General features: G+C 39.3%; 4 protein-coding genes across 5 annotated transcripts in view; 3 read left to right on the plus strand and 1 right to left on the minus strand.

Moving 5' to 3' along the window:
• sh2d3cb (SH2 domain containing 3Cb) overlaps positions 1-27,776 on the minus strand; it is a 57,666-nt gene that overhangs the window by 8,364 nt on the left and 21,526 nt on the right. The window lies entirely within an intron of this gene.
• Positions 262-4,108, plus strand: LOC308404070 (UDP-glucuronosyltransferase 2A2-like). Its single transcript, XM_080893911.1, has 2 exons — positions 262-333; positions 1,894-4,108. The coding sequence occupies exon 2, from the start codon at positions 1,908-1,910 to the stop codon at positions 3,486-3,488; it is 1,581 nt and encodes a 526-aa protein (XP_080750037.1). The 5' UTR covers positions 262-333; positions 1,894-1,907; the 3' UTR covers positions 3,489-4,108.
• On the plus strand, positions 262-16,491 carry LOC308404073 (UDP-glucuronosyltransferase 2B31-like). Its single transcript, XM_080893914.1, has 2 exons — positions 262-333; positions 14,760-16,491. Exon 2 carries the CDS (start codon positions 14,774-14,776, stop codon positions 16,349-16,351), a length of 1,578 nt encoding a protein of 525 aa, XP_080750040.1. The 5' UTR covers positions 262-333; positions 14,760-14,773; the 3' UTR covers positions 16,352-16,491.
• On the plus strand, positions 21,870-27,136 carry LOC308404069 (UDP-glucuronosyltransferase 2A2-like). Of its 2 annotated transcripts, XM_080893910.1 has the most exons (3): positions 21,870-22,226; positions 24,870-24,966; positions 25,071-27,136. In XM_080893910.1, exon 3 carries the CDS (start codon positions 25,073-25,075, stop codon positions 26,651-26,653), a length of 1,581 nt encoding a protein of 526 aa, XP_080750036.1. In that variant the 5' UTR covers positions 21,870-22,226; positions 24,870-24,966; positions 25,071-25,072; the 3' UTR covers positions 26,654-27,136. The 2 variants fall into 2 exon arrangements, with proteins under 2 accessions (XP_080750036.1, XP_080750035.1); XM_080893909.1 differs by lacking the exon at positions 24,870-24,966 and having other exon boundaries at positions 21,891-22,226.

Below are 27,776 nucleotides of genomic sequence, written 5' to 3' on the forward strand. Positions count from 1 at the left end.
TATCCTCAAATGTCTTCACCCAAAACCATTCATTCATTTCAGATACACTTGTCTTTGTCTATAGTAACCTGTAGCAACAGTATTATCTACTACATCTATAGATCAGAGTTCACAACATTTGATCCAGTTTTCTCTTATACAACCAACCTTGCTGCTGAAAACTACAAAAGGCTCTGAACCTTACTCCTGCTACCTTAGAGCCAATGCGGTCAGAGGTGTTTTGCTCGTCAGAGCCCGATGGCAGTCATTCACTCAGAGACCGGTGAAGCAGGCTGGACACACAAACAACAGGCTCTGGTTGAAACGTGAGATCTTTTTACAGGGACGCTCTAGGTAAGTACTTAGATCAAAAACCCAAGATCAGCAAGAGTTTTAGAAGATAAAATGGCATTTTAATGTAAACCCCAAATACCTTTAATGCTGTTTTAGAGCATTTCTTTGTGTAGTTACGCTGCGAGTTCTGTTCTGAAATATGCATGACCGACCAGCTAAGTAGTAGCATATGGATTCTCACAGAGGAACAGAATATTTCCCAGATGTCTCCTCTCAACAATAACAAGGCTGAGCTTTATGATTGCATGGAGGAATCTCACTATATAAACCATCCTCCTTCACAGTCATAGTTTGTTCTGATCACAAGGAACAAAAGCAAGAAAAAGAATGAATTGTTTTGGAATCGGATGCATTTCAGCTTGGAAATTTGTTTTCTTTCGAAAAAAAGAAGGAAGCTTCAAAGGTCACACAAGTTCAGACTTTCTCAAATTAAATACAGAGAGAACATGGAGTTACTTTTTTTGATGCAAAACAGAAAGATTTTTCTTATAAAGTTTTGTTTTGATTATTTTAAATTCGGAACTAAGGAAAAAATGTTAAGTCTTGCAAGCACAAAAGGTCTTTTGACTGGTGGTGGTCAGAGGGCCCGGTGGCGCCAGTGTCCGGCAGCCTCGCCTCTGTCAGTGCGCCCAAGGGCAGCTGTGGCTACAATGTAGCTGCCATCACCAGTGTGTGAATGTGTGGGTGGATGACTGAATGTAGTGTAAAGTGCTTTGGGGTCCTTAGAGACCAAGTAAAGCGCTATACAAATACAGTCCATTTAACATTTAACATTAAACAATGGCAGCTTTTACAATATTTATAATTGTTGCTTTATAATTGCTTTATAATTTCATACCCACTAATGCTGGCAGCTGTGAAACAGGGAACAAAAAACAGCAAACAGCTTTGTTGCCTGCTTTTAAACCTCCTGAGATTTAGAGGCAGGAATTTCCACACTGCAGTTGAACCAGTGAGCTGCAGAAAATCTGGAAGCTATGCAAGTATTAAAGTGGGGTGCCTCAGCTTAGTGAAAAACAACTGGAAATCTTTTGTAGAAAGACTGGTGGTGGTGTGAATCAGGGTGGTTTTAGCTATATGGCAACCTTTGCTGTCAAACATAAACTGAAATGACTGAGTTATGTTATTTACTCAGATTAGTAATCTAGATCACTAATGATGTACATTATAAAATACCAAAGTATTTTACAATGCCACATTCCCAAAGTGAAATTACAAGGCTCAGAAGTTACCTTTTTAAGTACATCCCGACTTCTAATCAGGAAAATAAATTGGCCTCTTGGATTTAACTGTCATTCTTATGTTTAATAAGAATCACTAGATAGCATCTAATGTGTTCTTAAACATTCATAACTTTTTGGTTGTCATCATTGCAGGTTGCAGAAATCCATTGTCATTTCTTGATCTGGAGTCACTACATCACTGCCAATATCTTCCAGTGTGTATGCAGGAAGGAATTTTTTTAATAATTTTTCTTTGTTTTTAAGTTCATAGAAACCCTTAAACTCAAGGCCCTTACTAAACAGAAGGAGAGATTTAACATCTTGACATCTCTGTCAGAATCTCTTTCAGAGATGTGCCATCCAAGCTTGCTGGCACTTGCAGTGCTGCTATGCTCTACATTGTTGGTAAATGGAGGGAAAGTCTTGGTGTTCCCTGTGGGTGGAAGTCACTGGATCAACATGAATATCATCATCGCAGAGCTTCACTCCAGAGGTCATGAAGTCACAGTGGTGCGGCCAAACGACACCCGGTACATCAAGTCAGAGTCCCCTCACTACAAGACCATCACTATAAAGTTCTCGAATGGTTTTAACAAAGAGCACTTTGAGGCATTTGTAATGGAAACACTAATCATGCGTCGCCAAGGTGCTTCACTGTGGACTCGATTATCAATGGAGCATGACTTAGTGAAACAGTTGTATCAAATGCATGTCAAAGTGCTTGAGATGGTGGAGGGAATGTTTGAGGATACCAAGCTGATGCAGAGCCTCCGTGATGCCAAATATGATTTGGTTCTGACTGATCCTGCAATTGGTACAGGTGTTCTTATGGCTCATCGTTTGGGTCTTCCACTTGTCTTTAATGTCCGATGGACTATTCAGGGTGAAGGCCATTTTGCAATTGCACCTTCCCCACTCTCTTACATTCCCATACCAGGGACAGAGCTGACTGACAAGATGACTTTCATTCAGCGTGTCCAGAATATGCTCTACTTTTTCTTCTTAACTTTACAAAATTGGTATATGACAGAACCAAACTACAAACCATTTGTCCATCGTCATTTTGGCAGTGATGTACATTACATGGAGCTGTTTCAGTCAGCAGACATCTGGTTGATGAGAAACGATTTCACCTTTGAGTTCCCTCGACCCTCAATGCCAAATGTTGTCTACATGTCAGGATTTCAGTGCAAACCCTCCAAGCCCCTGCCTAAAGAGCTAGAGGACTTTGTGCAGAGCTCAGGTGAACATGGTGTCATTGTGATGACACTGGGGTCTGTGGTGGAAAAACTTCCAGAGGACATCGCTGAAGACATTGCTGCTGCTTTTGCAGAACTTCCTCAGAAGGTGATTTGGAGGCACAAAGGCAAAAGACCATCCACCCTTGGTAATAACACGCGAATCTTGGACTGGTTACCCCAAAATGACCTCCTGGGTCACCCCAAGACCAGAGTGTTTGTGGCCCATGGAGGCACCAATGGGATACAGGAGGCCGTTTACCACGGTGTGCCCCTGGTTGGCCTGCCACTTGTGTTTGACCAGGCTGATAACTTCTTCAGGATGAAAGCAAGAGGTGTGGCCAAAGTCCTTGATATTGCAACAGTGAACAAAGAAAACTTCTTGGAGGCGCTAAAGGAGGTACTCTACCAACCATCCTACAGGGAGAAGATGAAGGAGCTGTCAAGCATCCAAAGAGATCAGCCTATGAAACCGCTGGACCGAGCCATGTTCTGGATCGAGTTTGTCATGCGGCACAAAGGAGCGGCGCACTTAAGGACGGAGTCTTACAAGATGTCCAGCATCCAGTACTACTCGATCGATGTGGCAGCCTTTCTGCTGACAGTTATTCTGCTAGTATTTACCATTTTTATATCAGCAGTCAGGTTTCTATTGCGTAAGTTATTTTACAGAAATAAAGTCAAAAAGGAATGATGATTGTGTTACAAACTGTGTATGCTTGTCGTCTGTTCTCTATTCAGAAGAAGGACGGAGATAAATTTGTACTGGTAGTGTAACAAATCTGAGTGTGTGTGCAGCTCAATTCAGCTATACAAACCTCACATTTTCTAATGACCTCGGTCTAGCCATATTTCAGATGTATTTTTGCTTATTTGTCAGTATCTTAAAAACTTAAAATAGAAATTATTTTCAGTGTTGTTCAGGGAAAAGTTAGTAAATGAAGCAAGCAAATCAATGAATCAGTTATGGGTTTATATTCATTTGATTTGGAATAGTCTGCTGTTTAAACACTTTAAGAATCACCACATTTCCTACAATTGTCTAACCGTTAAACAGGGACACAATTAAATGTTTCTGACTGTAGTATGGTGATGATGCCTAATCCTTTATTAAGAGCACATAAGAAGAGTTTGGCCTCATGCAGTGCTCAACAATAGAATATATATTTTTTATATGTATTTTTGTAGAAATTTCACAGAATTTTATGGTGATATTTTTTAAATTTATTACTAAAACTTATGTATCCTGACCAACTTATTCACAGTAATATAGAACCAGTGTGCAAGTAGCTGACGTTCACTATGTACTGTATATTTTCCCACTCTATTTTAAACGTTGTTGGAATACAAAATAAAGTAATTTGAAATCTGATACAACTTGATACACGCACTTTATTACATTTAACTATGGATCACTATTCATCACTTTGCTGTTTTAACAAAAAATAAATACAGAAATGTCTTCATTGTTAAATTTAATAACATGACTACATTTAACTAGAGAGAGATACTCCCTACAGCTTATGACAAAATTTGATCCGATTTGATTGATGGCCCTAATCATGACCTTTTGACCTCCCCCCTCCCCCCCCCCGGAAGTGTGTAATTTGATCCCCTAAGCGTGACGAATTGCATCCTGAGAAGGGAGGGGGAACCCCCGGAAGCGCGGCACCTGTTGTTGGGAAAAAAAAGAAAAAAGTTTTTAGAGGGAGGAGAATAAAAGCAGAGAGGAGGAGCACAATTTCTAAGGCACAGACGCAAGATGGATTTCCTTCTGCAGCCCAGCAGCGCTCCTGTGTACTTGGACGGCGAAGAAATCTGCTCTCCCAAAGAAGGCTTTGAATATGACATATTCAAATACAGCATATTTACTATGGAAGGCCTCGATCCGGACCTTATGACCCTACCGGAAATACTCCGGAAGTGTCTAGTCATTTTCAGACCTGATGCGTCATGTTCCCTAAGCATGAGGGGAGGGGTATGGTTGCTGGGGGGAGATCAGAGAGGGTTCCTGAAGCACAGCGGTGACGCAGCAGTTGACTCTGTGCTGTATAGAGAGACAGAGCGGCAGTTAGTTTTCCACAAACTCATAGTTTGAATTCTGTTTTGATATTATGACAATTTTCTCTGTATTTCTTTTTTTTTTTTTACAATAGCGGATGTAATTTTACTTTCTTAAGCTGCACCGGCGTTTGTAATGGGAATAAAGAGTGACTTCCTGTAGAGAACCGTTTCTTTCAATAGTATTTTATTTTCCTATAATACAGACGCAGTAAAAAAACCTTTAAGATACGCCATAGCTTGTGATGAAAATAAGAACTTTCTATCCGCTTGTAACCTACAGGCTGCCTATGTGTAAAAATGAATAAATATCCCTTAGTGAATACTACTTTTCCCTTTGAGAGTCCTTTTTACAAGAGACTGAAAAACAAACCATAATAGCCGTGACAGGAGCTCTTGTTTCACACACACACACACACACACACACACACACACACACACACACACACACACACACACACACACACACACACACCGCGGGTCAAGGAGGAATGAGACAGCAGATATCATTTTTTTCTCAATGCTTATAACCTATAACGCGTCCTCCAAAAAATTATTATTATTATTAAAACATCTATATGAGGTAGCTTTTGCGCAGCCTGCTCCTTGGTAGAGTTTTTTTCTTCATTACTTTTACAATGGGTTTTCTCAATAGACAGAAAATGATGACGCTGAGGAGTCAACAGCCGATATTATCATTGCTTGTAACCCGGTAAATAATTTCGTACATCTCCCCATAAAATAAGCCTTAGTGGAAAAAAGCTCATATTCGAATAAGTTTATTCCCCTCTGTGAGAAAGAGTTTTTTTCTCAGAGTCAACCATGAGGCGAGTTTTGTCAACAGGAGGCGAGCAAGAACAACTGTTGCCCATAAAGTAAAACAAATATCCGCCTCTAAGTCGTATTTTACCGTTGCAGAATGTGGAAAACAGACAGCCCTCACAGGAGGCACCCAGGGGCCCACCTCACACACCATAGTTAAAATTAGAGATGGACCGATCCGATATTACGTATCGGTATCGGTCCGATACTGACCTAAATTACTGGATCGGATATCGGAGAAAAATAAAAAATGTAATCCGATCCATTAAATATCACGAAAGCACCTCACAAAACTTGCAACACGCCGTAACTCACCTCAGAACGTTAGCACGTCGGAGCAGTATGCATCACGTGATAGAGCGGCTGTGGCATGCAGGACCTGTCGGTGGTCTGGATAGCATGTGGAGCTTCGCTAGCAACCCGGCATTTCATCTCCGACAAAGTTATCCCCGAGAGAAGTAAAGCAAGTGTGTAAGTCCATCTCTGAATGTTTGTAAAGCATTCCTGCGTTAAGCTTAACAAACGATATATGGAGCGACTGCCTCTTCTTGCTGCTACTTCAATCATGAAACTGCTTAATGATCAGCTGATCGGCTTTTCTGTCGCCAGTCGTGTCTCTAGTTTGCTTTTGGCCCACTTTGCACCAGAAAGAGGAAACCAGCGGCTGAACAACAGCAGCACGTTTAAGCTTGATCAGCTGTTGTTAGAATGTATTTAATATTACTTTCTACTCGAGGATCTTTTTCTACGTAGCTGACGCTGGTAACTGTGCAGGGGCGGATCTAGCAAAGTTTAGCCAGGGGGGCCGATAGGGCATTAACAGGGAAAAGGGGGCACAAAGACATACTTTTCTTTCTTATTCTCATTTAAAATGTCGAGCTTTTAATAAATAATTATCTGACACCCAAAGTTTTAATTTGATGTAAAATGAATAGAAGTCAATTACTGTATATAGTGACTATTAAGTCTAATATATATACCCTAGTAAGCTATAGTACTTTTTCCTTTGGGAAGGTACCATCTGTGCAGTCTGCAATTTTGTTGAAGAAAGATGTTGAATCTATTTAATATTTCTTGAAAAATAATTGATTTCTGTGCATTTTTTTTCACACTGCATCAAATTAAGGTTGATTACGTCGATTAAGCATCATGAGGTGGCGCGTGAGGGGTGGTTCCCTATTTTTTATTTATTTATTTTTGTTGTTGCTGGGAGTTGGAACCCTATTAGTTAGGTTGCTTAATATTTATGCTAAGTACTCTTTAAAATACCAGAATAGGGAGGATGGTGTAGGTTTAAGTTTATTAGATTGATCAGTATTGCTGAACTATGAAATATTTTTTTTTTGCATACAGGTATAACAGAATAGCTTTAGTGTAGTTGTTGTTTTAAACTTGAGTATGAACTTATACAAAATGCAGCAAGATATTTAAAAAACAGTTTTGTTGATTAAAAAACACTATATCGGATTCATATCGGTATCGGCAGATATTCAAATTTATGATATCGGTATCGGTATCGGACATAAAAAAGTGGTATCGTGCCATCTCTAGTTAAAATATTTAAATTTCAACTAAATTTGTAGTAATGATCGGATTTCCTCACTTATCTACACCACACTCCTTGTCCTTGATTTCTTATCGTTTCTTATCGTTCCTCTGTCCCTTAATAGAAACCACATATATAGAAACTATCCTCCCTTTCAGTTGTCTTTTGCACTTCCATATCGCAAAGCAGTTACTGTAGGTTATTTTCTGTTTATGCATTAATGTAATTAATTAACTTATTTATCCTTAAGTAAGGTAATGACTTGAGTTCTAATGCTTTTTGTCTCTTGAGTTAGCTGTCAATGTGGGATTTTTTTCCCCTTTTGTTCAGTTAAAGCTGCCTTTCATTCTTCAACACAGCTTAAACTCTAATAGGTAAGCTTTCTTGTAATTTCTTAGTTCTGCAGGCTTCTTGAAAGACATCCGAGACTCTTCTTTGGATGCTGGCTGCCTTTTGTTTTGTTTTCTGTCAAGATGATCCCACACCGCTTCGATTATCTTGAGGTTCGAACCCTGGAGAGATCAATCCATGACTGATGCGTTGTTTCATCCAGGCATACTTTGACTACATTGGCAGTATGTTTGCAATCATTGTCGTACTGAAAAATGAAGTTGCTGCCAATCAGACACTACGTGGTATTACATGGTCGATCAAAATCTGGTGGAACTTTTCTACATTCATAATTTGATTAATTTGGATAAGAGCTCCAACAACACTGGCTGAAATCCAGCCTCAAAGCACGGTAGAGTATCCACGCTGTGTTAAAGACGGCTATAGACATTCACTGTTGTATCTCTCTTCGGACCTCTTCCATGCATATTTCAAATTTGGATTCATTACTCCATAAGACATATTACAGCTGATTTCTTTTTCCAGTCAATTTCTTGTGTAATTTGGCACACCTCAGCCTTATTTTTCTCTGTTCTCCTTCCTTAAGAATGGCTTATTAACAGCCACCCTTCCAACTCAGATAACTTTTGATGAGGTTTCATGAAATGTTTACAGCACTCGAGTTACTCGCCACGGCCATCCTAAATGCTAAGAACACTAAACTTTAATTCTAAATTACGTAATTAACGTTAACCAGAAAAAACAAGCCAAAGTCGAAATGTTGCTGAGCTGACCTGTGGTATGCTATGTCTTCTAAAGCACGTATAATGTAAACAGAACTGGTCTTTGCACAGAAGCCTGTGGAGCTTCATAATTAACCTCAGTGTGTGAAGAGGACTCTCCATTTAATAATAGCTGTAATAAAATGTAAAGGGCAAGCTTTACTTACACAGCCTCACACACAGTAGATTTTTAAAGTTTTTGGGTACAGGGGTTTAGCCACAGATGCAACATCCACTTTTGATAAAGATCACGCCACCTGTTTATTTCTTAAGAAATTAAGCATCTTCATTAAGCTCTTATTTATAAATGTCTACACAATAATAGACACCGTGTGCTCTGTGACGTTATAGTCTTCTACTTCTGCTTCCATCGGTTTCCATTTTAAACTCCCGGCCTTTCAGTTTGTTATGAACGACTTTATATCACAAAATGTTAGAAATATAAAGTGAACCATGCGACTTTTTTTATTTTTTTATTTTCTGTTTGATGGAAGGACTTAAGACACGAGTTATTTAAACAATTCTAAATGACAGTGTGATGGCCATAGCACTTTATGTGGGCCAAATGTGTTAAGGATAATGTTTATCAATGTAAAATTGCAAAGAACTTGTGGATAGATTATAACATTTTGTAAACAGTTACCTCAGAAGCTGTACTGGTAGATCTATGTATGTAAGGTAAAACTATCCACAGTACTTCCACTTAAGTAGCTAAACACATAAAGTCACCCTTACCAATAATCCGCTGCTCCTTGAAAAAGTAGCGCAAACAGACAACTGATTGAGCAATGATAAGTAGAGCTACCCGAGGCCGATACTCAAGCAGAAGAAATTAAAAGTTGTTGTTTTTGTGGCTCGAAAAATTAAAGAAAGTATGTTTAATAATTCAACAAGACCCGCACCTTCAACACATGTACATTCAAATTCTGGAACAGGCTCAACATTGCTGCTGTTCAATAGTTTTTATCCGTTCGGAAAAGTCATTTTACGGCTTTAATGTTTCCAGCTGATAAGGAGAATGTGTGCATTTCAAATGAGCGTCCGAAGGCTTTAAACATCTGCTTTGTCTGTAACGACAGTATCAAACTACAGAGCATTGTTTTTACAAAAATTCAACATTTTCAGATGAAAATTTGGCTGCTTTTTGTTTTTTCACTGTAACACCCACCTCAACGCCATTTTTAGGATATTCTTGGTGATCCCACCTTTTTCATATTTATGCTTTTGGCACTGAGGGTATCTAATACGCATGTTGTCACTGTGTTTGTACTACCAGCTGTGAGGGCTCTGCTTTTGCTTTGAGCAGTCTGTTTTTATTTTGTCTCGTGACTGTGTGTGTGTGTGTGTGTTTTTATTTTTTTTTCAAACAAGATCCTCGTCAGTTTGATTTTGTTACCACAAACTTTGTGTGAAGTTCACAACAGAGGTAAAGAGATTTAAACACCCCGGTTTAAGGAGACAGGCAGGGGTTGGACCACCTGCACAGGACAGGTGAAGCAGAGAGTGTCCGGGGAGATGTGCAACAGAAGCAGAGGGAACATTTTACTAGATGATAAATGGCACATTTAGGTGATTAAGGATTTGTTGACAAGATTAAAAGACACGTCCGTCAGAGTTCAACAACATTACAGTTTGATTAAATAAAAAGTTTTTAAACTACACAAGGGTCATTTTCTCCTCTGATAGTAAGCATATTAAACATGTCAAGAAAGAAAGAGTATAAAGAAAATAGTAAATGTGTGTCTAATTAAACTCTTCCTGTGAACCTTACATCATCCTTTAATATTTTTGGTGTTACAAACTTGAAGAAGCACAGAAAAGATCATCAGACATTAATCTAATCAGTTTTCAGCCTTCATTCATATTGAAAAGTTGAAATCTTCCCTGCTAGACCCAAGTGCAGCGTTTAACACCGTCGGCCATAACATTTTATTACAGCTATTATTAAATGGAGAGTCCTCTTCACACACTGAGGTTAATTATGAAGCTCCACAGGCTTCTGTGCAAAGACCAGTTCTGTTTACATTATACGTGCTTTAGAAGACATAGCATACCACAGGTCAGCTCAGCAACATTTCGACTTTGGCTTGTTTTTTCTGGTTAACGTTAATTACGTAATTTAGAATTAAAGTTTAGTGTTCTTAGCATTTAGGATGGCCGTGGCGAGTAACTCGAGTGCTGTAAACATTTCATGAAACCTCATCAAAAGTTATCTGAGTTGGAAGGGTGGCTGTTAATAAGCCATTCTTAAGGAAGGAGAACAGAGAAAAATAAGGCTGAGGTGTGCCAAATTACACAAGAAATTGACTGGAAAAAGAAATCAGCTGTAATATGTCTTATGGAGTAATGAATCCAAATTTGAAATATGCATGGAAGAGGTCCGAAGAGAGATACAACAGTGAATGTCTATAGCCGTCTTTAACACAGCGTGGATACTCTACCGTGCTTTGAGGCTGGATTTCAGCCAGTGTTGTTGGAGCTCTTATCCAAATTAATCAAATTATGAATGTAGAAAAGTTCCACCAGATTTTGATCGACCATGTAATACCACGTAGTGTCTGATTGGCAGCAACTTCATTTTTCAGTACGACAATGATTGCAAACATACTGCCAATGTAGTCAAAGTATGCCTGGATGAAACAACGCATCAGTCATGGATTGATCTCTCCAGGGTTCGAACCTCAAGATAATCGAAGCGGTGTGGGATCATCTTGACAGAAAACAAAACAAAAGGCAGCCAGCATCCAAAGAAGAGTCTCGGATGTCTTTCAAGAAGCCTGCAGAACTAAGAAATTACAAGAAAGCTTACCTATTAGAGTTTAAGCTGTGTTGAAGAATGAAAGGCAGCTTTAACTGAACAAAAGGGGAAAAAAATCCCACATTGACAGCTAACTCAAGAGACAAAAAGCATTAGAACTCAAGTCATTACCTTACTTAAGGATAAATAAGTTAATTAATTACATTAATGCATAAGCAGAAAATAACCTACAGTAACTGCTTTGCGATATGGAAGTGCAAAAGACAACTGAAAGGGAGGATAGTTTCTATATATGTGGTTTCTATTAAGGGACAGAGGAACGATAAGAAACGATAAGAAATCAAGGACAAGGAGTGTGGTGTAGATAAGTGAGGAAATCCGATCATTACTACAAATTTAGTTGAAATTTAAATATTTTAACTATGGTGTGTGAGGTGGGCCCCTGGGTGCCTCCTGTGAGGGCTGTCTGTTTTCCACATTCTGCAACGGTAAAATACGACTTAGAGGCGGATATTTGTTTTACTTTATGGGCAACAGTTGTTCTTGCTCGCCTCCTGTTGACAAAACTCGCCTCATGGTTGACTCTGAGAAAAAAACTCTTTCTCACAGAGGGGAATAAACTTATTCGAATATAATAATAATAATAATGGATACTTTATTGATCCCCATGGGGAAATTACTTGTTTTTCTCTGCATTTGACCCATTCACTCAGTGAAGCAGTGGGCAGCCCACTAAGCAGGCGCCCAGGGAGCAGTGTGTAGGGACGGTACCTTGCTCAGGGGTACCTCAGGGTAGCCGTTAAGTGGATTCGAACCGCCGACCTTCCGATCATGGGGCGACCACTTTACCTACTGAGCTATCCCTGCCCCCTAATATGAGCTTTTTTCCACTAAGGCTTATTTTATGGGGAGATGTACGAAATTATTTACCGGGTTACAAGCAATGATAATATCGGCTGTTGACTCCTCAGCGTCATCATTTTCTGTCTATTGAGAAAACCCATTGTAAAAGTAATGAAGAAAAAAACTCTACCAAGGAGCAGGCTGCGCAAAAGCTACCTCATATAGATGTTTTAATAATAATAATAATTTTTTGGAGGACGCGTTATAGGTTATAAGCATTGAGAAAAAACTGATATCTGCTGTCTCATTCCTCCTTGACCCGCGGTGTGTGTGTGTGTGTGTGTGTGTGTGTGTGTGTGTGTGTGTGTGTGTGTGTGTGTGTGTGTGTGTGTGTGTGTGTGTGTGTGTGAGAAACAAGAGCTCCTGTCACGGCTATTATGGTTTGTTTTTCAGTCTCTTGTAAAAAGGACTCTCAAAGGGAAAAGTAGTATTCACTAAGGGATATTTATTCATTTTTACACATAGGCAGCCTGTAGGTTACAAGCGGATAGAAAGTTCTTATTTTCATCACAAGCTATGGCGTATCTTAAAGGTTTTTTTACTGCGTCTGTATTATAGGAAAATAAAATACTATTGAAAGAAACGGTTCTCTACAGGAAGTCACTCTTTATTCCCATTACAAACGCCGGTGCAGCTTAAGAAAGTAAAATTACATCCGCTATTGTAAAAAAAAAAAAAGAAATACAGAGAAAATTGTCATAATATCGAAACAGAATTCAAACTATGAGTTTGTGGAAAACTAACTGCCGCTCTGTCTCTCTATACAGCACAGAGTCAACTGCTGCGTCACCGCTGTGCTTCAGGAACCCTCTCTGATCTCCCCCCAGCAACCATACCCCTCCCCTCATGCTTAGGGAACATGACGCATCAGGTCTGAAAATGACTAGACACTTCCGGAGTATTTCCGGTAGGGTCATAAGGTCCGGATCGAGGCCTTCCATAGTAAATATGCTGTATTTGAATATGTCATATTCAAAGCCTTCTTTGGGAGAGCAGATTTCTTCGCCGTCCAAGTACACAGGAGCGCTGCTGGGCTGCAGAAGGAAATCCATCTTGCGTCTGTGCCTTAGAAATTGTGCTCCTCCTCTCTGCTTTTATTCTCCTCCCTCTAAAAACTTTTTTCTTTTTTTTCCCAACAACAGGTGCCGCGCTTCCGGGGGTTCCCCCTCCCTTCTCCGGATGCAATTCGTCACGCTTAGGGGATCAAATTACACACTTCCGGGGGGGGAGGTCAAAAGGTCATGATTAGGGCCATCAATCAAATCGGATCAAATTTTGTCATAAGCTGTAGGGAGTATCTCTCTAACTAGTTAAAACATATATTCAGGATTTATTAAAGTTTTCCATCTGACACCTATTTATTATGCAATTTTTCTTTTTTCATTGAGGGATAATTGAAGTCACTATTTTTGTCAAGTTTCAGCTTTACCATTTTGTTACATGAAACATTTTAAAAGTTCTTATTGTTTTTACTCTTAAACCTTTTGAGGTCGAAGTCATCATCAGCAATGACCCCCAACCCCGAGTAGTATTTATTTAAAACTGTTTCCTAAGGTTTTGATCATCAGACGAAAAACTACTAAACATTCTCACTGACGATATATGAAAAACTATGAAGGGTTAGGTTTAACGTGATTACCTTTCATGAAGCACTAACGTCTTATTTGCTGCGTGAGTAAAGTGAAGTATTGGACTGTATCACTTTACTGGAAGAACGTGAAAGCTGAAGAATTTGTTCAAACTGGTCTTATCCTGAAGAACAGAAATTTTCCATCACTTTCTAATAAGAAATAAAGAAGCTTATCGGTGTTTCCTTACATTATTTAAATTGACCTGAATCAATGCAAGTTTTTAGTTATTGAAACCAAAGAAGACTTGTAGGACAATCTCATAGTGTTTAGAGTTTCACTTTAGTTTTTCAAATTCACCCGCATTTCATTATTTTTTTTTTTTAATTTAATTTATTTTTTTCAAATGTTACAGTGAATTCTGCCTTTTTTCCCCTCATATTTACACTTTAATTAAGATCATATTAACAGTCTGGGGTTCCACACCACAATCACCTTTACTGTGCAACATGCTCGTCTCTAGCTCCCAAACTTCTTGTCAGCCTCTATTTACTGAAGGAACACAAACTTTAACTTATCTCTTAAAAGAAAACATTACTGCAGATAATGAGCAAAGTCATATTTAAAAACAAAAAGTAAAAGATTAAATGTTTAACATGAATATTCATAAGAATCAACGAAGTTTACATATATAAATGTTGACTCTAGAATTCAAATCAAGTACAAAAAGGTTTAGCTGATTGTAACGTTTGAAATGAACTAATCAAGAGGACAAGTTTCACGTTTTTTGTTGGAATCATTGTTTAGTCATACAGAAATTATTTCTTGTTTTGCTGTTTCTTTGTGACTACGGTGTTAAAAAGGTATGAAAATTTAGCGGCAAAGTCACTAACTTATCAATAATGAGATCAACAGTAGGAGATACTCACTGCTGTGAGTAAGAGGCTCATGACTTTAAGATAATAATCTACATCTATAACTTAACCTTTAAATCTGAGTTTTTATCTTAAAAGCCAAAACCAAAGGAGACCTGGCAAATACATCTGACCTCCAAATTTATATATTGGCCAGTCCATATTTTCCCAACTTAAACTTTATCTCAGGTATATCTGTCATTAGTTATTAGGGTGATACAAGCTCTTGAACTCAAACCATTTGCTTAAGAAATAATCTAACATCTTGACATTTTTGTCAGAATCTCTTTCAGAGATGTGCCATCCGAACTTGCTGGCACTTGCAGTGCTGCTATGCTCTACATTGTTGGTAAATGGAGGGAAAGTCTTGGTGTTCCCTGTGGATGGAAGTCACTGGATCAACATGAATATCATCATCGCAGAGCTTCACTCCAGAGGTCATGAAGTCACAGTGGTGCGGCCAAACGACACCTGGTACATCAAGTCAGAGTCCCCTCACTACAAGACCATCACTATAAATTCCTCGGCCGGATTTGATGAAGAGCATTTTGGGGGATTTGTTATGAAAACACTAATCATGCGTCGACAAGGTGCTTCTCTTTGGACACGTTTATCAATGGAATATGATTTAGTGAAAGAGTTTTATGAAATGCATAAGAAAGTGCTTGAGATGGTGGAACGCATGTTTGAGGATACCAAGCTGATGCAGAGCCTCCGTGATGCCAAATATGATTTGGTTCTGACTGATCCTACGATTGGTACAGGTGTTCTTATGGCTCACCGTTTGGGTCTTCCACTTGTCTTTAATGTCCGATGGACTATTCAGGGTGAAGGCCATCTAGCAATTGCACCTTCCCCACTCTCTTACATCCCCATACCAGGGACAGAGCTGACTGACAAGATGACTTTCATTCAGCGTGTCCAGAATATGCTCTACTTTTTCTTCACATGTTTTCAAATTTGGTACGTCACAGAACCAAACTACAAACCATTTGTCCATCGTCATGTTGGCAGTGATGTACATTACATGGAGCTGTTTCAGTCAGCAGACATCTGGCTGATGAGAAACGATTTCACCTTTGAGTTCCCTCGACCCTCAATGCCAAACGTTGTCTACATGTCAGGATTTCAGTGCAAACCCTCCAAGCCCCTGTCTAAAGAGCTAGAGGACTTTGTGCAGAGTTCAGGTGAACATGGTGTCATTGTGATGACACTGGGGACGCTGGTAGAAGAACTTCCAGAGGACATCGCTGAAGACATTGCTGCTGCTTTTGCAGAACTTCCTCAGAAGGTTATTTGGAGGCACAAAGGCAAAAAACCATCCACTCTTGGTAATAACACGCGAATCTTGGACTGGTTGCCCCAAAATGACCTCCTGGGTCACCCCAAGACCAGAGTGTTTGTGGCCCATGGAGGCACCAATGGGATACAGGAGGCCGTTTACCACGGTGTGCCCCTGATTGGCCTGCCACTTATGTTTGACCAGGCTGATAACTTCTTCAGGATGAAAGCAAGAGGTGTGGCCAAAGTCCTTGATATTGCAACAGTGAACAAAGAAAACTTCTTGGAGGCGCTAAAGGAGGTACTCTACCAACCATCCTACAGGGAGAAGATGAAGGAGCTGTCCAGCATCCAAAGAGATCAGGCTATGAAACCGCTGGACCGAGCCATGTTCTGGATCGAGTTTGTCATGCGGCACAAAGGAGCGGCGCACTTAAGGACGGAGTCTTACAAGATGTCCAGCATCCAGTACTACTCAATCGATGTGGCAGCCTTTCTGCTGGCAGTTATTTTGCTAGTATTTACCATTTTTGTTTCAGCAGTCAGGTTTCTGATGTGTAAGTTTTACAGAAACAAAGTCAAAAAGGAATGATGATTTTTATGCTTGTCATCTGTTCTCTATTCAGGAGAAGGACAGAGATAAATTTGTACTGGTAGTGCAACAAACCTGAGTGTGTGCTCAGCGCAGCAATGCAAATCTCACAATTGTCTAATAAACTCGGTTTAATCACATTTCAGATGTGTTTTTGTTGTTGTTTTTTTTCAATCTTAAAAACTTAAAATGTATATAATTTTCAGTGTTTTTCAGTAAAAAGTTAGAAAATGAGGCAAGTAAATCAATAAATTAGTTACGGGTTTAAATTCATGTGACTTAGAATATTTTGCTGTTGTAAACACTTTAAGAATCACCACATTTCCTAAAATTGTCTAACAGTTAAACAGGGAGATAATTAAATTTTCCTACACCCGTATGGTGATGATGTTTAAACCTTCATTAAGAGCACATAAGAAGATTTTGGCCTCATGCAGTGCTCAACTATAGAACATATTTTATTATATGTATTGTTGTAGAAATATTACAGAATTTGATGGTGATATTTTTCATGTGCATAAAAAAAACTTCTGTAACCTGACCAACATATTGACAGTAATATAGAAACAGTGTGCAAGTAGCTGAAATTCACTGTGTACGGTATATTTTTCCCACTCTATTTCAAATGGTGCTGGAATAGAAAATAAAGTAAGTTGAAATCTAATACAACTATTTTGGTGCACTGAATTACATATTACCATAGAACACTATTGATCACTTTGTTGATTTAAAAAATATATATACAGCAATGTCTCCATTGTTACATTTATTTTTAACTTAACTACATTTAACTACAGAGCCCCACAAGAGACATTGGAGGAAAAAATAAATAAAGATGAACTTCAGTGAAATCTCGCAAAATAGGCTGCAATCCTTCACAGGTCGCATTTGAAGGCCGAGTCGGTGTATCCTTCGTGGCCCAACCTATCCCAGAATTCATAACACGGCCCAGCCAATTCCAGTTTCTAACAATGGCGGCAAATATCTGGACTTTTTATCAAGACATCAATTATTTGCAAAAGTGCGCCGATGTTTTCGGAGACATCTGTTACCCACCAGCTCAAAGCTGACCGGGAAGTCGAGGCCCACTAGAGCTGGGGGGAACACCGTACTCGCAAAAGTTTTGCGAGATCTCACAGAAGTTCATCTTCATTTTTTTTTCTGCAATGTCCCGTGTGAGGCTCCGTATTTAACTACTTGAATCATATATTCAGGATTTATGAAAGTTTTTCATCTGACACCGATTTATCGTGTGAGTTTTCTTTACAAGTCAAGTTCTTATTGTTTTTACTCTTTAACTTTTTGAGGTCTAAGTCATCACTGGCAATGACCCCAACCCTAACATTAACCCTATGCAAACAGAATATGAGTAAAGTGATATATTGGACTGTACTACTTTACTGGAAGAACGCAAAGGCTCACGAATTTGCTCAAATTGGTCTCATCCTGAAGAACACAAATATTTGGTCACTTTCAAATAAAAAATAAAGACGCTTATTGGTTTTTCCTAAAATTATTTAATTTGACCTGAATCAATACAAGTTTTTAGTTACTGAAACTAAAGAAGACTTCATGGAACATTAAAATGGTTAACAATTTAAAGCTGTTCTGCAGCAATGGAGGTTGATCAAGCCTTGAAAGCTGGTGCTACTAATTCCTACAGGTGTCCCAACTTTTCTGGATCACTTGCACCCCCCTCTGTCTGCATAAAAGCAGTGTAGGAACACACTGTGTTACCAGACCCTAATGAGCATCTGTCAGTGCGCCCCAGGGTGGCTGTGGCTACAATGTAGCTTGCCATCATCAGTGTGTGAATGTGTGTGTGAATGGGTGGATGACTGGATATGTAAAGCGCTTTGGGGTCCTTAGGGACTCGTAAAGCGCTATATAAATACAGGCCATTTACCATTTTGAACAGTATTGTACAGCAGAAAGCAGTGTGTTGCTACAAAAATGGCGAGAAAAAGACAATTAACAGTGGAAGAGAGCCAGACCATCATAGCAATTAAAAATGTAGGTCTGTCTTACAGAGAAATTGCAAATAAAGTCAAGGTGTCAGTGAGTACAGTTTCCTTCAACACCAAAAGGCACTCAGAAACTGGGCAAACTCTGACAGGAAGAGGTCTACTCTGGCAGACCCAAAGCCACAACTGAATCAGAGGACAAGTTTCTGAGAGTTAACAGCTTGAATGATAAGCGGCTCACAGGACAACAGCTTCAAGCACAGCTTAATGTCGTAGTAAGCAAGTCTCCGCTTCAACTATGAAAAGAAGACTTTGAGCTACAGGTTTGAAAGGACGAGTTGCAGCAAGAAAGCCATTGCTAACGTGTCATAATAAGACAAAAAGGCTTGCCTGGGTCATGAAACGCCACCATTGGACCACTGAAAACTAGAAGAAGGTATTATGGACTGACGAATCAAAACTTGAAATCTTTGGTTAATCAGGCAGGATCTTTGTACGCCATCGAGTAGACGAAAAGATTGACTTTGACTTTGACTGTGGAACAAAGTCAAAGTCAACTTTATTTGTCAATTCTGCCACATGTACAGGACATACAGAGAATAGAAATTTCGTTACTCTCAAACCCTAGATGAAATAGCAAATGAACATTTAAATATAAGAGAGTGATTAAAAAATGCAAATAAAATAAATTAAAAAGTAAAAATTTAAATAAATACAATACAATTTAACAAGAAAGCTATGCAATATACAATATACAATATTCAGGTAAGGGTAAATGACATTGAGTGTAAACCAGGCAGAGTAGTGCAAATAGGCAAATAGTGCAAATGGAGATTTAGTAATATACGGTAAGAGATAGTATAACAACAAAGTCTTATGAGGTAATGGCAGTCCAATGCTCCACAAAGTGACTGGTAACTGGTGCAGGCCAGTGAGTGAGTCAGAGAGTGTGTGTGTGTGTGTGTGTGTGTGTGTGTGTGTGTGTGTGTGTGTGTGTGTGTGTATGTGACAGAGTTCAGTGAGACCATGGAGGAGAAGAGGGGAGAGGGGGCAGAATCGGGAGGGAGTTAAGCTTCCTGACAGCCTGATGGATGAAGCTGTCCTTCAGTCTGCTGGTCCTGGCCTGGAGACTCCGCAGTCTCCTCCCTGACGGCAGCAGCTTGAAGAAGCTTTACATTGGGTGCGTGGGATCAGCCGCTATGCAAAGGGCTTTTTTAGTGAGACGGGTGCTGTAAATGTCCTGGAGGGAGGGGAGAGAGACACCAATGATCCTCTCTGCAGCTCTCACTATGCGTTGGAGGGTTCTATGACAGGACGCATTGCAGGCTCCAAACCACACAGTGATGCAGCTCGACAGGATGCTCTCGATGGTGCCTCTGTAGAAAGTGTACATGATGGGGGCTGGTGCTCCTGCTCTTCTTAGTTTGCGGAGAAAGAAGAGACGCTGCTGTGATTTCACTGTGATTTCACAGTGTGTGCCATCAACTGTCAAACATGGAGGAGGAAGTGTGACGGTCTGGGGCTGTTTTGCTGGATCCAGGGTTGGTGATTAGGACAGAATGAGCAGCACCCTGAAACAAAACAGCTACCACAGCATTCTGCAGTGCCATGCAATACCTTCTGCGCCTAGTTGGTCAGAGGTTCATCTTACAGCAAGTATTAGGAAAATATATTTTCTAGTATTTATTTGCTGTGTATTTTTGTTTTATGCATTGAATAACAGGCCAGTATATTACAGGCCACTTTTCAGTTATAAACTGTGTCATAGGTCATTGCTTAGCAGAGATGGGCAGTAACGCCTTACTTGTAACACTGATTACTTTTTTCAAGTAACGAGTAAAGTAAGGGATTACTATTGCAAAAACGGTAATTAGATTACCGTTACTTTCCCATAGGAACGCTGCGTTACTGCGTTACTAAAACCGTGATTTTTTTGTCAGAATGTCTCACGACAGTGACGTAAGCGAGTGCGCTGTTAGTGACAACAGCTGTGTGCAGATCAACAATGGATCATATATCGAGTGCAGGAGAGCGTATGAGCGTGCAGCGTTTAAAGCGTGGAAGTACTGACCTTACTTTGAGTTTGATTCCATAAAAAATAACAAAAACATTAGCGTCCATCGTGCGTGGGAAGAAAACTTCTTTTTACAGCGAAAAAAACCCCAAAACTTCCAAGCAAGCACCAAGTGCACAACGAGGTAATGGGACATTCACAGAGAAACTCGCGGATTCTTCAACTGACCGCGGCACACCTGCACCAGGGTAAACCTCCGCCTCCCACAGTCCTGCTTTACAGGTGAAAATAGAGCAACAGGATCGCTGAGTCTTTGACTTTATTTATTTTCTGCTGTGTTTTACTTGCATCTATTTGAAAGACTGAGTGTAAACACAAAAAATATTTTATTTTATGTGCGGGAATGTGTAGAAAATAGGTTTAAATGTTAAACTAATTTATTCAAGTCAGAGAATGTTGCATATAATTAAATTTTTACTTGATGCATAAAGTTAAAAGATTAAAACTGATAAAACAAGTTAAAAAAAGAGACTTTTCCATTTGATTACATTTTGTATGATGGATTATGTAGAAAAAATAGAATTGGGCTGAAAGATCTATCGCTTTATCACCTATTCAGGTTGTAAATCGTGTTTTTAAAAAGTAACTAAGTAATTATTACTTTTGAAAATAAGTAATCAGTAAAGTAACGGGATTACTTTTTGGGGGAAGTAATCAGTAATTAGTTACTGATTACTTTTTTCTTTTTTCAAGTAACTTGACCAACACTGTTGCTTAGCAAGACTGAAACTGTGCAGAATAGGAAGCTGCAGAGTTGCAGAGAGCATGGCGTGCGTTTGCTCTGCTAAGAGAGAACAAAAGGAAACCCTGGGGCAAGAGGCAGTTAAGAAAGATTTCTAAGTAATTGCATAAGATCACGGAAAAAGGAATTGTGTCTTACTGTCACTAACAGTAACTGATGCGTGTTATGTTATCTGCTTACGCATGAGGGGGCGTGAAACCTGACATATAAAACAGTATGACATGTGCTTCCTCTTTGAGATCTATGCAGAGGGTGACGTTGTGTACATCTCCCACATATGTGTTTAATAAATAATTGTTGTTGACTGGACTTGATCTGAGTATTGGTTGTTTATTCTCAGCACATTGTGATATTATTCTGTTATTATATGTTACCTTATATGTAATCAAAATAGTTGAATTATGTTAACTGCTGTAGATCATATTATACCCTTTAACATAGAGTGTGTGATCAGTATGTAGTTTTAGTTTGCATTATACTTCTGACTTAAAAGAGTGTGAAAATCATTCGATCTATTGGTTTGACCTGTATTACTCAACACTGTTGAATGTATTACATTGTTTCTTGACATTTCATACTGCTGAATCATGAAGAGAATGTTGTGTGCAGAGGACCTTGTCCAGATAATAGAAGAAACAGACCACATTCCTTTGGTGAAGAGCAGAAAGACAGGGAGCCGAGGTCATAAATTAGGCGCCGTAAGAGAGAAAGAATGTTAATGTTTGGTCTTTTATGACTAGGTGGGGGCCACTAGAGACTATAAAAAGCTGAGCAACCCGTCACCATTTTGAGACATGCTGTCGAACCTCTGCAGGCATCTCTCCCGTCCGGACGTTGTAATGCTCTGACTGTTGAATTGTATGGAAATAAATGATTGTTGATTGAGCATTTATACACCGAGTATTGTCCTTCCTTCAGCCCAAAGATTCAAAGAATTGGGTGATTTCAACAACATCAAAAAAGAATCGGGACAGTTTTTGGTGTTTCTGCCCGGTTGATGTGAGTCTGAGTGTTAAATTGAGGAGGACAGAGTCCAGTGTCAGACGGACAGGAATCAGCAGATCAATCGGGTGGACGGGGCCCACTAAATTAAAGGTAAGCACAACCTTTTGATTAATAACTGAATTGTGCTGAATTGGAAAGCTAAACTAAATTAGCACTTTCGTTTGTGGTACTGAATCTGATACATATCTGATGTTTTAGAAAGCGACTGCTGTTTGAATGTCATGTCACGTTACGTCACTGACACAAGACAGACGCCAATTATCAGCACCGCAGAAGCGCCCGAGAAGACATTGTGAACGCTTCCTGGCCATCCAGTGAAACATGAACATTTTATTTGTACTGTATAATCTGCAGATTCTGACAGAAATCTGCAACTATCCTTTGAAGCACCGCTCCTCTCTAAAACAGCAATAAGGATAATTATTAGGCCATATGTAAATAACACCATAACTTTATAACTTAAAGCACAATTGGGAAACAAAGTCCGAAACAACTCTTTACATTAAGGGCCATCAGTCAAACAATACTGTTTGGTCTGGGTCTAAACAGAGCGCGTTGTGTGACGTCTTCTTTTGCGCATGTGGGCCTCTTTGAGGGTTCACACTAGAGCACGTTTGCTGTCACATTTTATTTGTAGTGTGAACAAGCAGACAAAAAAAAATCGGATTAGATCAAAAAATCTGAATTGAGCATTAAGACTTGCAGTGTGAACGCAGCCTTAGTTGGAAACTGTGGTCCTTAGACTGAGTGTATCAAAGCAACGAGGATGTGGTTCTGATTGTGTTGTTTTTGTTAGACTCAATACAGACGAGTGAAAGCTAGAGCTGGGTGTAAGTATTATTCATTCATCTCTCCTCACTATTCCCCCTGCTTAAGGGCACAACATTAGGTTTCACATGATTACATTTAATGAAGGACTAAAGACTTATTTGCTGCATGAGTAAAGTGAAATATTGGACTGTACCACTTTACTGGTAGAACATGAAGGATCAAGAATTTGCTCAAATTGATCTTATCCTGAAGAACAGAAATGTCTGTCTCTTTCAAATAAGAAATTAAGAAGCTTATTAGTGTTTCCTTACATTATTTAATTTAAACTGAATCAATGCAAGTCTTTAGCTACTGAAACCAAAGAAGACTTGAATATGGGCTCAAAATGTGGTCATAAATATTTTGTACTTGTAAAAAAAGATTTGTGTGTGTGTGTAAAAAAGATTTGTGTGTGTGTGTAAAAAAGATTTGTATGTGCGTAAAAAAGATTTGTGTGTGCGTAAAAAAGATTTGTGTGCGTAAAAAGAATTTGTGTGTGCGTAAAAAAGATTTGTGTGTGCGTAAAAAAGATTTGTGTGCGTAAAAAAGATTTGTGTGTGGACTTAGAAAAAAAAACCCTGCAAGTTACAAGTGCGAATTTTGACCCTATTTTTCTTCCTTTCATCTGATTGGTCAATGTCATGTCAATCACAAATGTAACAATCCAATCGGAGAACAGATGGGTTTGGCTGTCGGAGGGGCGCTTTTTTGAACTGCAGGTCCTTGAAGGGTGATGAAGCTTGAAGCTGCAGGATCTCTATATAAATATCCGATAGCAGCTAGGTCCCCTAACTTTCAGTAGCTGTTGAAAGGATAAAGTTGTGGTATATCAGTGGTTAGAAATACCATTATTACTTTAGGATTAGTTTAACACAAAGTCAGGGCTGACCCATGACCATTGCTGTGAGTCACAGTGCGCAGCATAAAAGTCCTTTCACATCGGATGCAGGATACGCTGCTAATGCTAACTGCTAACTAAAAGCAAAGGATCCAGAATTTGTTACGCTGGCTGCTGGGCTCTGTGGGTTTTTGCAGCAGCTCTACCTGTACTAGATGCACCTGCTCCTTGTCTTTTCTATCTCTGACTTTATGTCCTCTACAAGAGTTTCTGTTTTTTTTGCTGGTTCCTCAAATGTTCAATAAAAACATGTATGCTAATTCATAACGAAGAAAGCTTTGTAATGAAGACTGTCATTTCCAAAACACTGCCCGCCCCCACCCCGCGGTCCGCAGCTCTGTTGAAAAGGCTGTGGAAGTCCCTGTATTAAACACGTAGACCTGTGACACAAAAATCACCAAACTCGGACGACCACAGACTGTTTTCCTTCGTGGTGATGAAGGAAAACGCTGGGTTGGCATGTAAAAGGGCATTTATTCCCTTCAAAGACCTGCAGTTCAAAAAAAGCGCCCCTCCGACAGCCAAACCCATCTGTTCTCTGATTGGATTGTTACATTTGTGATTGACATGACATTGACCAATCAGATGAAAGGAAGAAAAATAGGGTCAAAATTCGTACTTGTAACTTGCAGGGGGTTTTTTTTCTAAGTCAACACACAAATCTTTTTTACGCACACACAAATCTTTTTTACACATACAAATCTTTTTTACGCACACACAAATCTTTTTTACACATACAAATCTTTTTTACAAGTACAAAATATTTATGACCACATTTTGAGCCCATACTTGAAGGACAATCTCATAGTGTTTAGAGTTTCACCTTAGTTTCTTATTTCTTATTTTGCTTTTTGTGACTGCGATGTTAAAAAGGTATGAAAATTTAGCAGCAAAGTCACTAACTTATCACTAATGAGGTCAACTGTACGAGATGCTCACTGCTGTGAGTAAGAGGCTCATGACTTTAAGATAATCATTCACATCTTTATCTTAACCTTTAAATTTACGTTTTTATCTTATCTAAGCCAAAACCAAAGCAGAGCTGGCAAATACGTCTGACATCCAGTGGTCAAGTTTAAATATTGGCCAGTCCATATTTTCTCAACTTAAACTTTATCTCAGGTATTTCTCCTTATTTATTAGGGTGATTCAAACTCTTAAACTCAAACTCCATCTCCTCATAAGAGATGATCTAACATCCTGACATCTTTGTCTGACTCTTTCAGAGATGTGCCATCCAAACTTGCTGGCACTTGCAGTGCTGCTATGCTCTACATTGTTGGTAAATGGAGGGAAAGTCTTGGTGTTCCCTGTGGATGGAAGTCACTGGATCAACATGAATATCATCATCGCAGAGCTTCACTCCAGAGGTCATGAAGTCACAGTGGTGCGGCCAAACGACACCTGGTACATCAAGTCAGAGTCCCCTCACTACAAGACCATCACTATAAATTCCTCGACCGGATTTGATGATGAGCGCTTTGGGGGATTTGTTATGAAAACAGTAATCATGCGTCGACAAGGTGCTTCACTGTGGACTCGATTATCAATGGAGCATGACTTAGTGAAACAGATGTATCAAATACATGTCAAGGTGCTTGAGATGGTGGAACGCATGTTTGAGGATACCAACCTGATGCAGAGCCTCCGTGATGCCAAATATGATTTGGTTCTGACTGATCCTTGGACAGGTGCAGGTGTTCTTATGGCTCACCGTCTGCATCTTCCACTTGTCTTTAATGTCCGATGGACTATTCAGGGTGAAGGCCATTTTGCAATTGCACCTTCTCCACTCTCTTACATTCCCATACCCCTGTCAGAGCTGACTGACAAGATGACTTTCATTCAGCGTGTCAAGAATGTGCTCTACTTTTTCTTCTCAACTTTAAAAATTTGGTATATGACAGAATCAAACTACAAACCATTTGTCCATCGTCATTTTGGCAGTGATGTACATTACATGGAGCTGTTTCAGTCAGCAGACATCTGGCTGATGAGAAACGATTTCACCTTTGAGTTCCCTCGACCCACAATGCCAAATGTTGTCTACATGTCAGGATTTCAGTGCAAACCCTCCAAGCCCCTGCCTAAAGAGCTAGAGGACTTTGTGCAGAGCTCAGGTGAACATGGTGTCATTGTGATGACACTGGGATCTATAGTGGAAAAACTTCCAGTGGACATCACTGAAGACATTGCTGCTGCTTTTGCAGAACTTCCTCAGAAGGTGATTTGGAGGCACAAAGGCAAAAGACCATCCACCCTTGGTAATAACACGCGAATCTTGGACTGGTTGCCCCAAAATGACCTCCTGGGTCACCCCAAGACCAGAGTGTTTGTGGCCCATGGAGGCACCAATGGGATACAGGAGGCCGTTTACCACGGTGTGCCCCTGGTTGGCCTGCCCCTTTTGTTTGACCAGGCTGATAACTTCTTCAGGATGAAAGCAAAAGGTGTGGCCAAAGTCCTTGATATTACAACAGTGAACAAAGAAAACTTCTTGGAGGCGCTAAAGGAGGTACTCTACCAACCATCCTACAGGGAGAAGATGAAGGAGCTGTCCAGCATCCAAAGAGATCAGGCTATGAAACCGCTGGACCGAGCCATGTTCTGGATCGAGTTTGTCATGCGGCACAAAGGAGCGGCGCACTTAAGGACGGAGTCTTACAAGATGTCCAGCATCCAGTACTACTCGATCGATGTGGCAGCCTTTCTGCTGGCAGTTACTTTGCTAGTATTTACCATTTTTGTTTCAGCAGTCAGGTTTCTGTTGCGTAAATTATTTTACAGAAACAAAGTCAAAAAGGAATGATGATTGTGTTGCAAAATTTGTAACCACTTACTTCTGTATTTAGTTTCTGAAAATGAGCTCAATATAAATGTTTTTTGAATTTTCATCTCGTCAAGTGTGAATACAGATAAACAAGACAATGTTGCTGACTGACATTACTGATTATGTATAATCTTTATAATCCATACATGTACCCTTCAAAAAGTTAAATGAAATTAAAATGTAATTACAGGGGAAAAAAACATTCGCAATTTGGCCATTATATTTACCATAATACAGACACAGTGTGCAATATATATAATGAAAACCATACTGTTGCACTGTCTTACCTGTCAGCATTAATCACAATCTGTCAGGATTGGTTATTTAAGAAAATGGCTAAATGTTTTTATTGCTGATGTAATTATTAATCTTGCTATATTAATAATTACTACATGATTTTGGGATTTCTGCTATCTAATTAGTTTGCAGCTTCAAAAAACACAATTAAAATTCTTAATAATAGTTTTGTCTTTTAAACCTTTGATGTCTACAAATGTTTGGACACACCTTCTCATTTAATGGGTTTTCTTTATTTTCTTGAGTATTTACATTGTAGACTCTCTGTCAAGGCATCAAAACTATGAATAAACACATACCGAATTTAAACAAAAAAGTGTGAAATAACTCAAAAAATATTTTTGATTTTAGATTCTTCAAAATAGCCTCCCTTTGCTTAGATTACTGCTATGCACACTCTTGGCTTAATCTCGTTCAGCTTCATGAGGTCACGCGAAATACTTTTCCGACAGTCTTGAACGAGTTTCCAGAGATCACAAGCACTTGTTGGCCTTTTTGCCTTCACTTTGCTGTCCATATCATCCCAAACCATCTCAATTGGGTTTAGGTCAGGTGACTATGGAGGCCAGGCCATCTGGCACAGCACTCTATCACTCTCCTTCTTTATCAAATAGCCCTTACGCAGCCTGGAGGTGTTGTTTAGGTCATTGTCCTGTTGAAAAATAAGGACAATGACCTATATCTATCTATCTATCTATCTATCTATCTATCTATCTATATATATATATATATATATATATATACCTTTATCAACAGCTTGATGTCTTTATTAGAATTCCTGATTATTCTTGCCCAGATCTTGTTA

Source organism: Rhamphochromis sp. 'chilingali' (genome assembly GCF_963969265.1).
Source record: "Rhamphochromis sp. 'chilingali' genome assembly, chromosome: 10".
In the NCBI taxonomy this organism is placed as follows: domain Eukaryota; kingdom Metazoa; phylum Chordata; class Actinopteri; order Cichliformes; family Cichlidae; genus Rhamphochromis; species Rhamphochromis sp. 'chilingali'.

Coding starts and splice junctions, on each gene's coding strand:
- LOC308404070 (XM_080893911.1), top strand. CDS start 1,908: ATGTGCCATCCAAGCTTGCTGGCACTTGCAGTGCTGCTATGCTCTACA.
- LOC308404073 (XM_080893914.1), top strand. CDS start 14,774: ATGTGCCATCCGAACTTGCTGGCACTTGCAGTGCTGCTATGCTCTACA.
- LOC308404069 (XM_080893910.1), top strand. CDS start 25,073: ATGTGCCATCCAAACTTGCTGGCACTTGCAGTGCTGCTATGCTCTACA.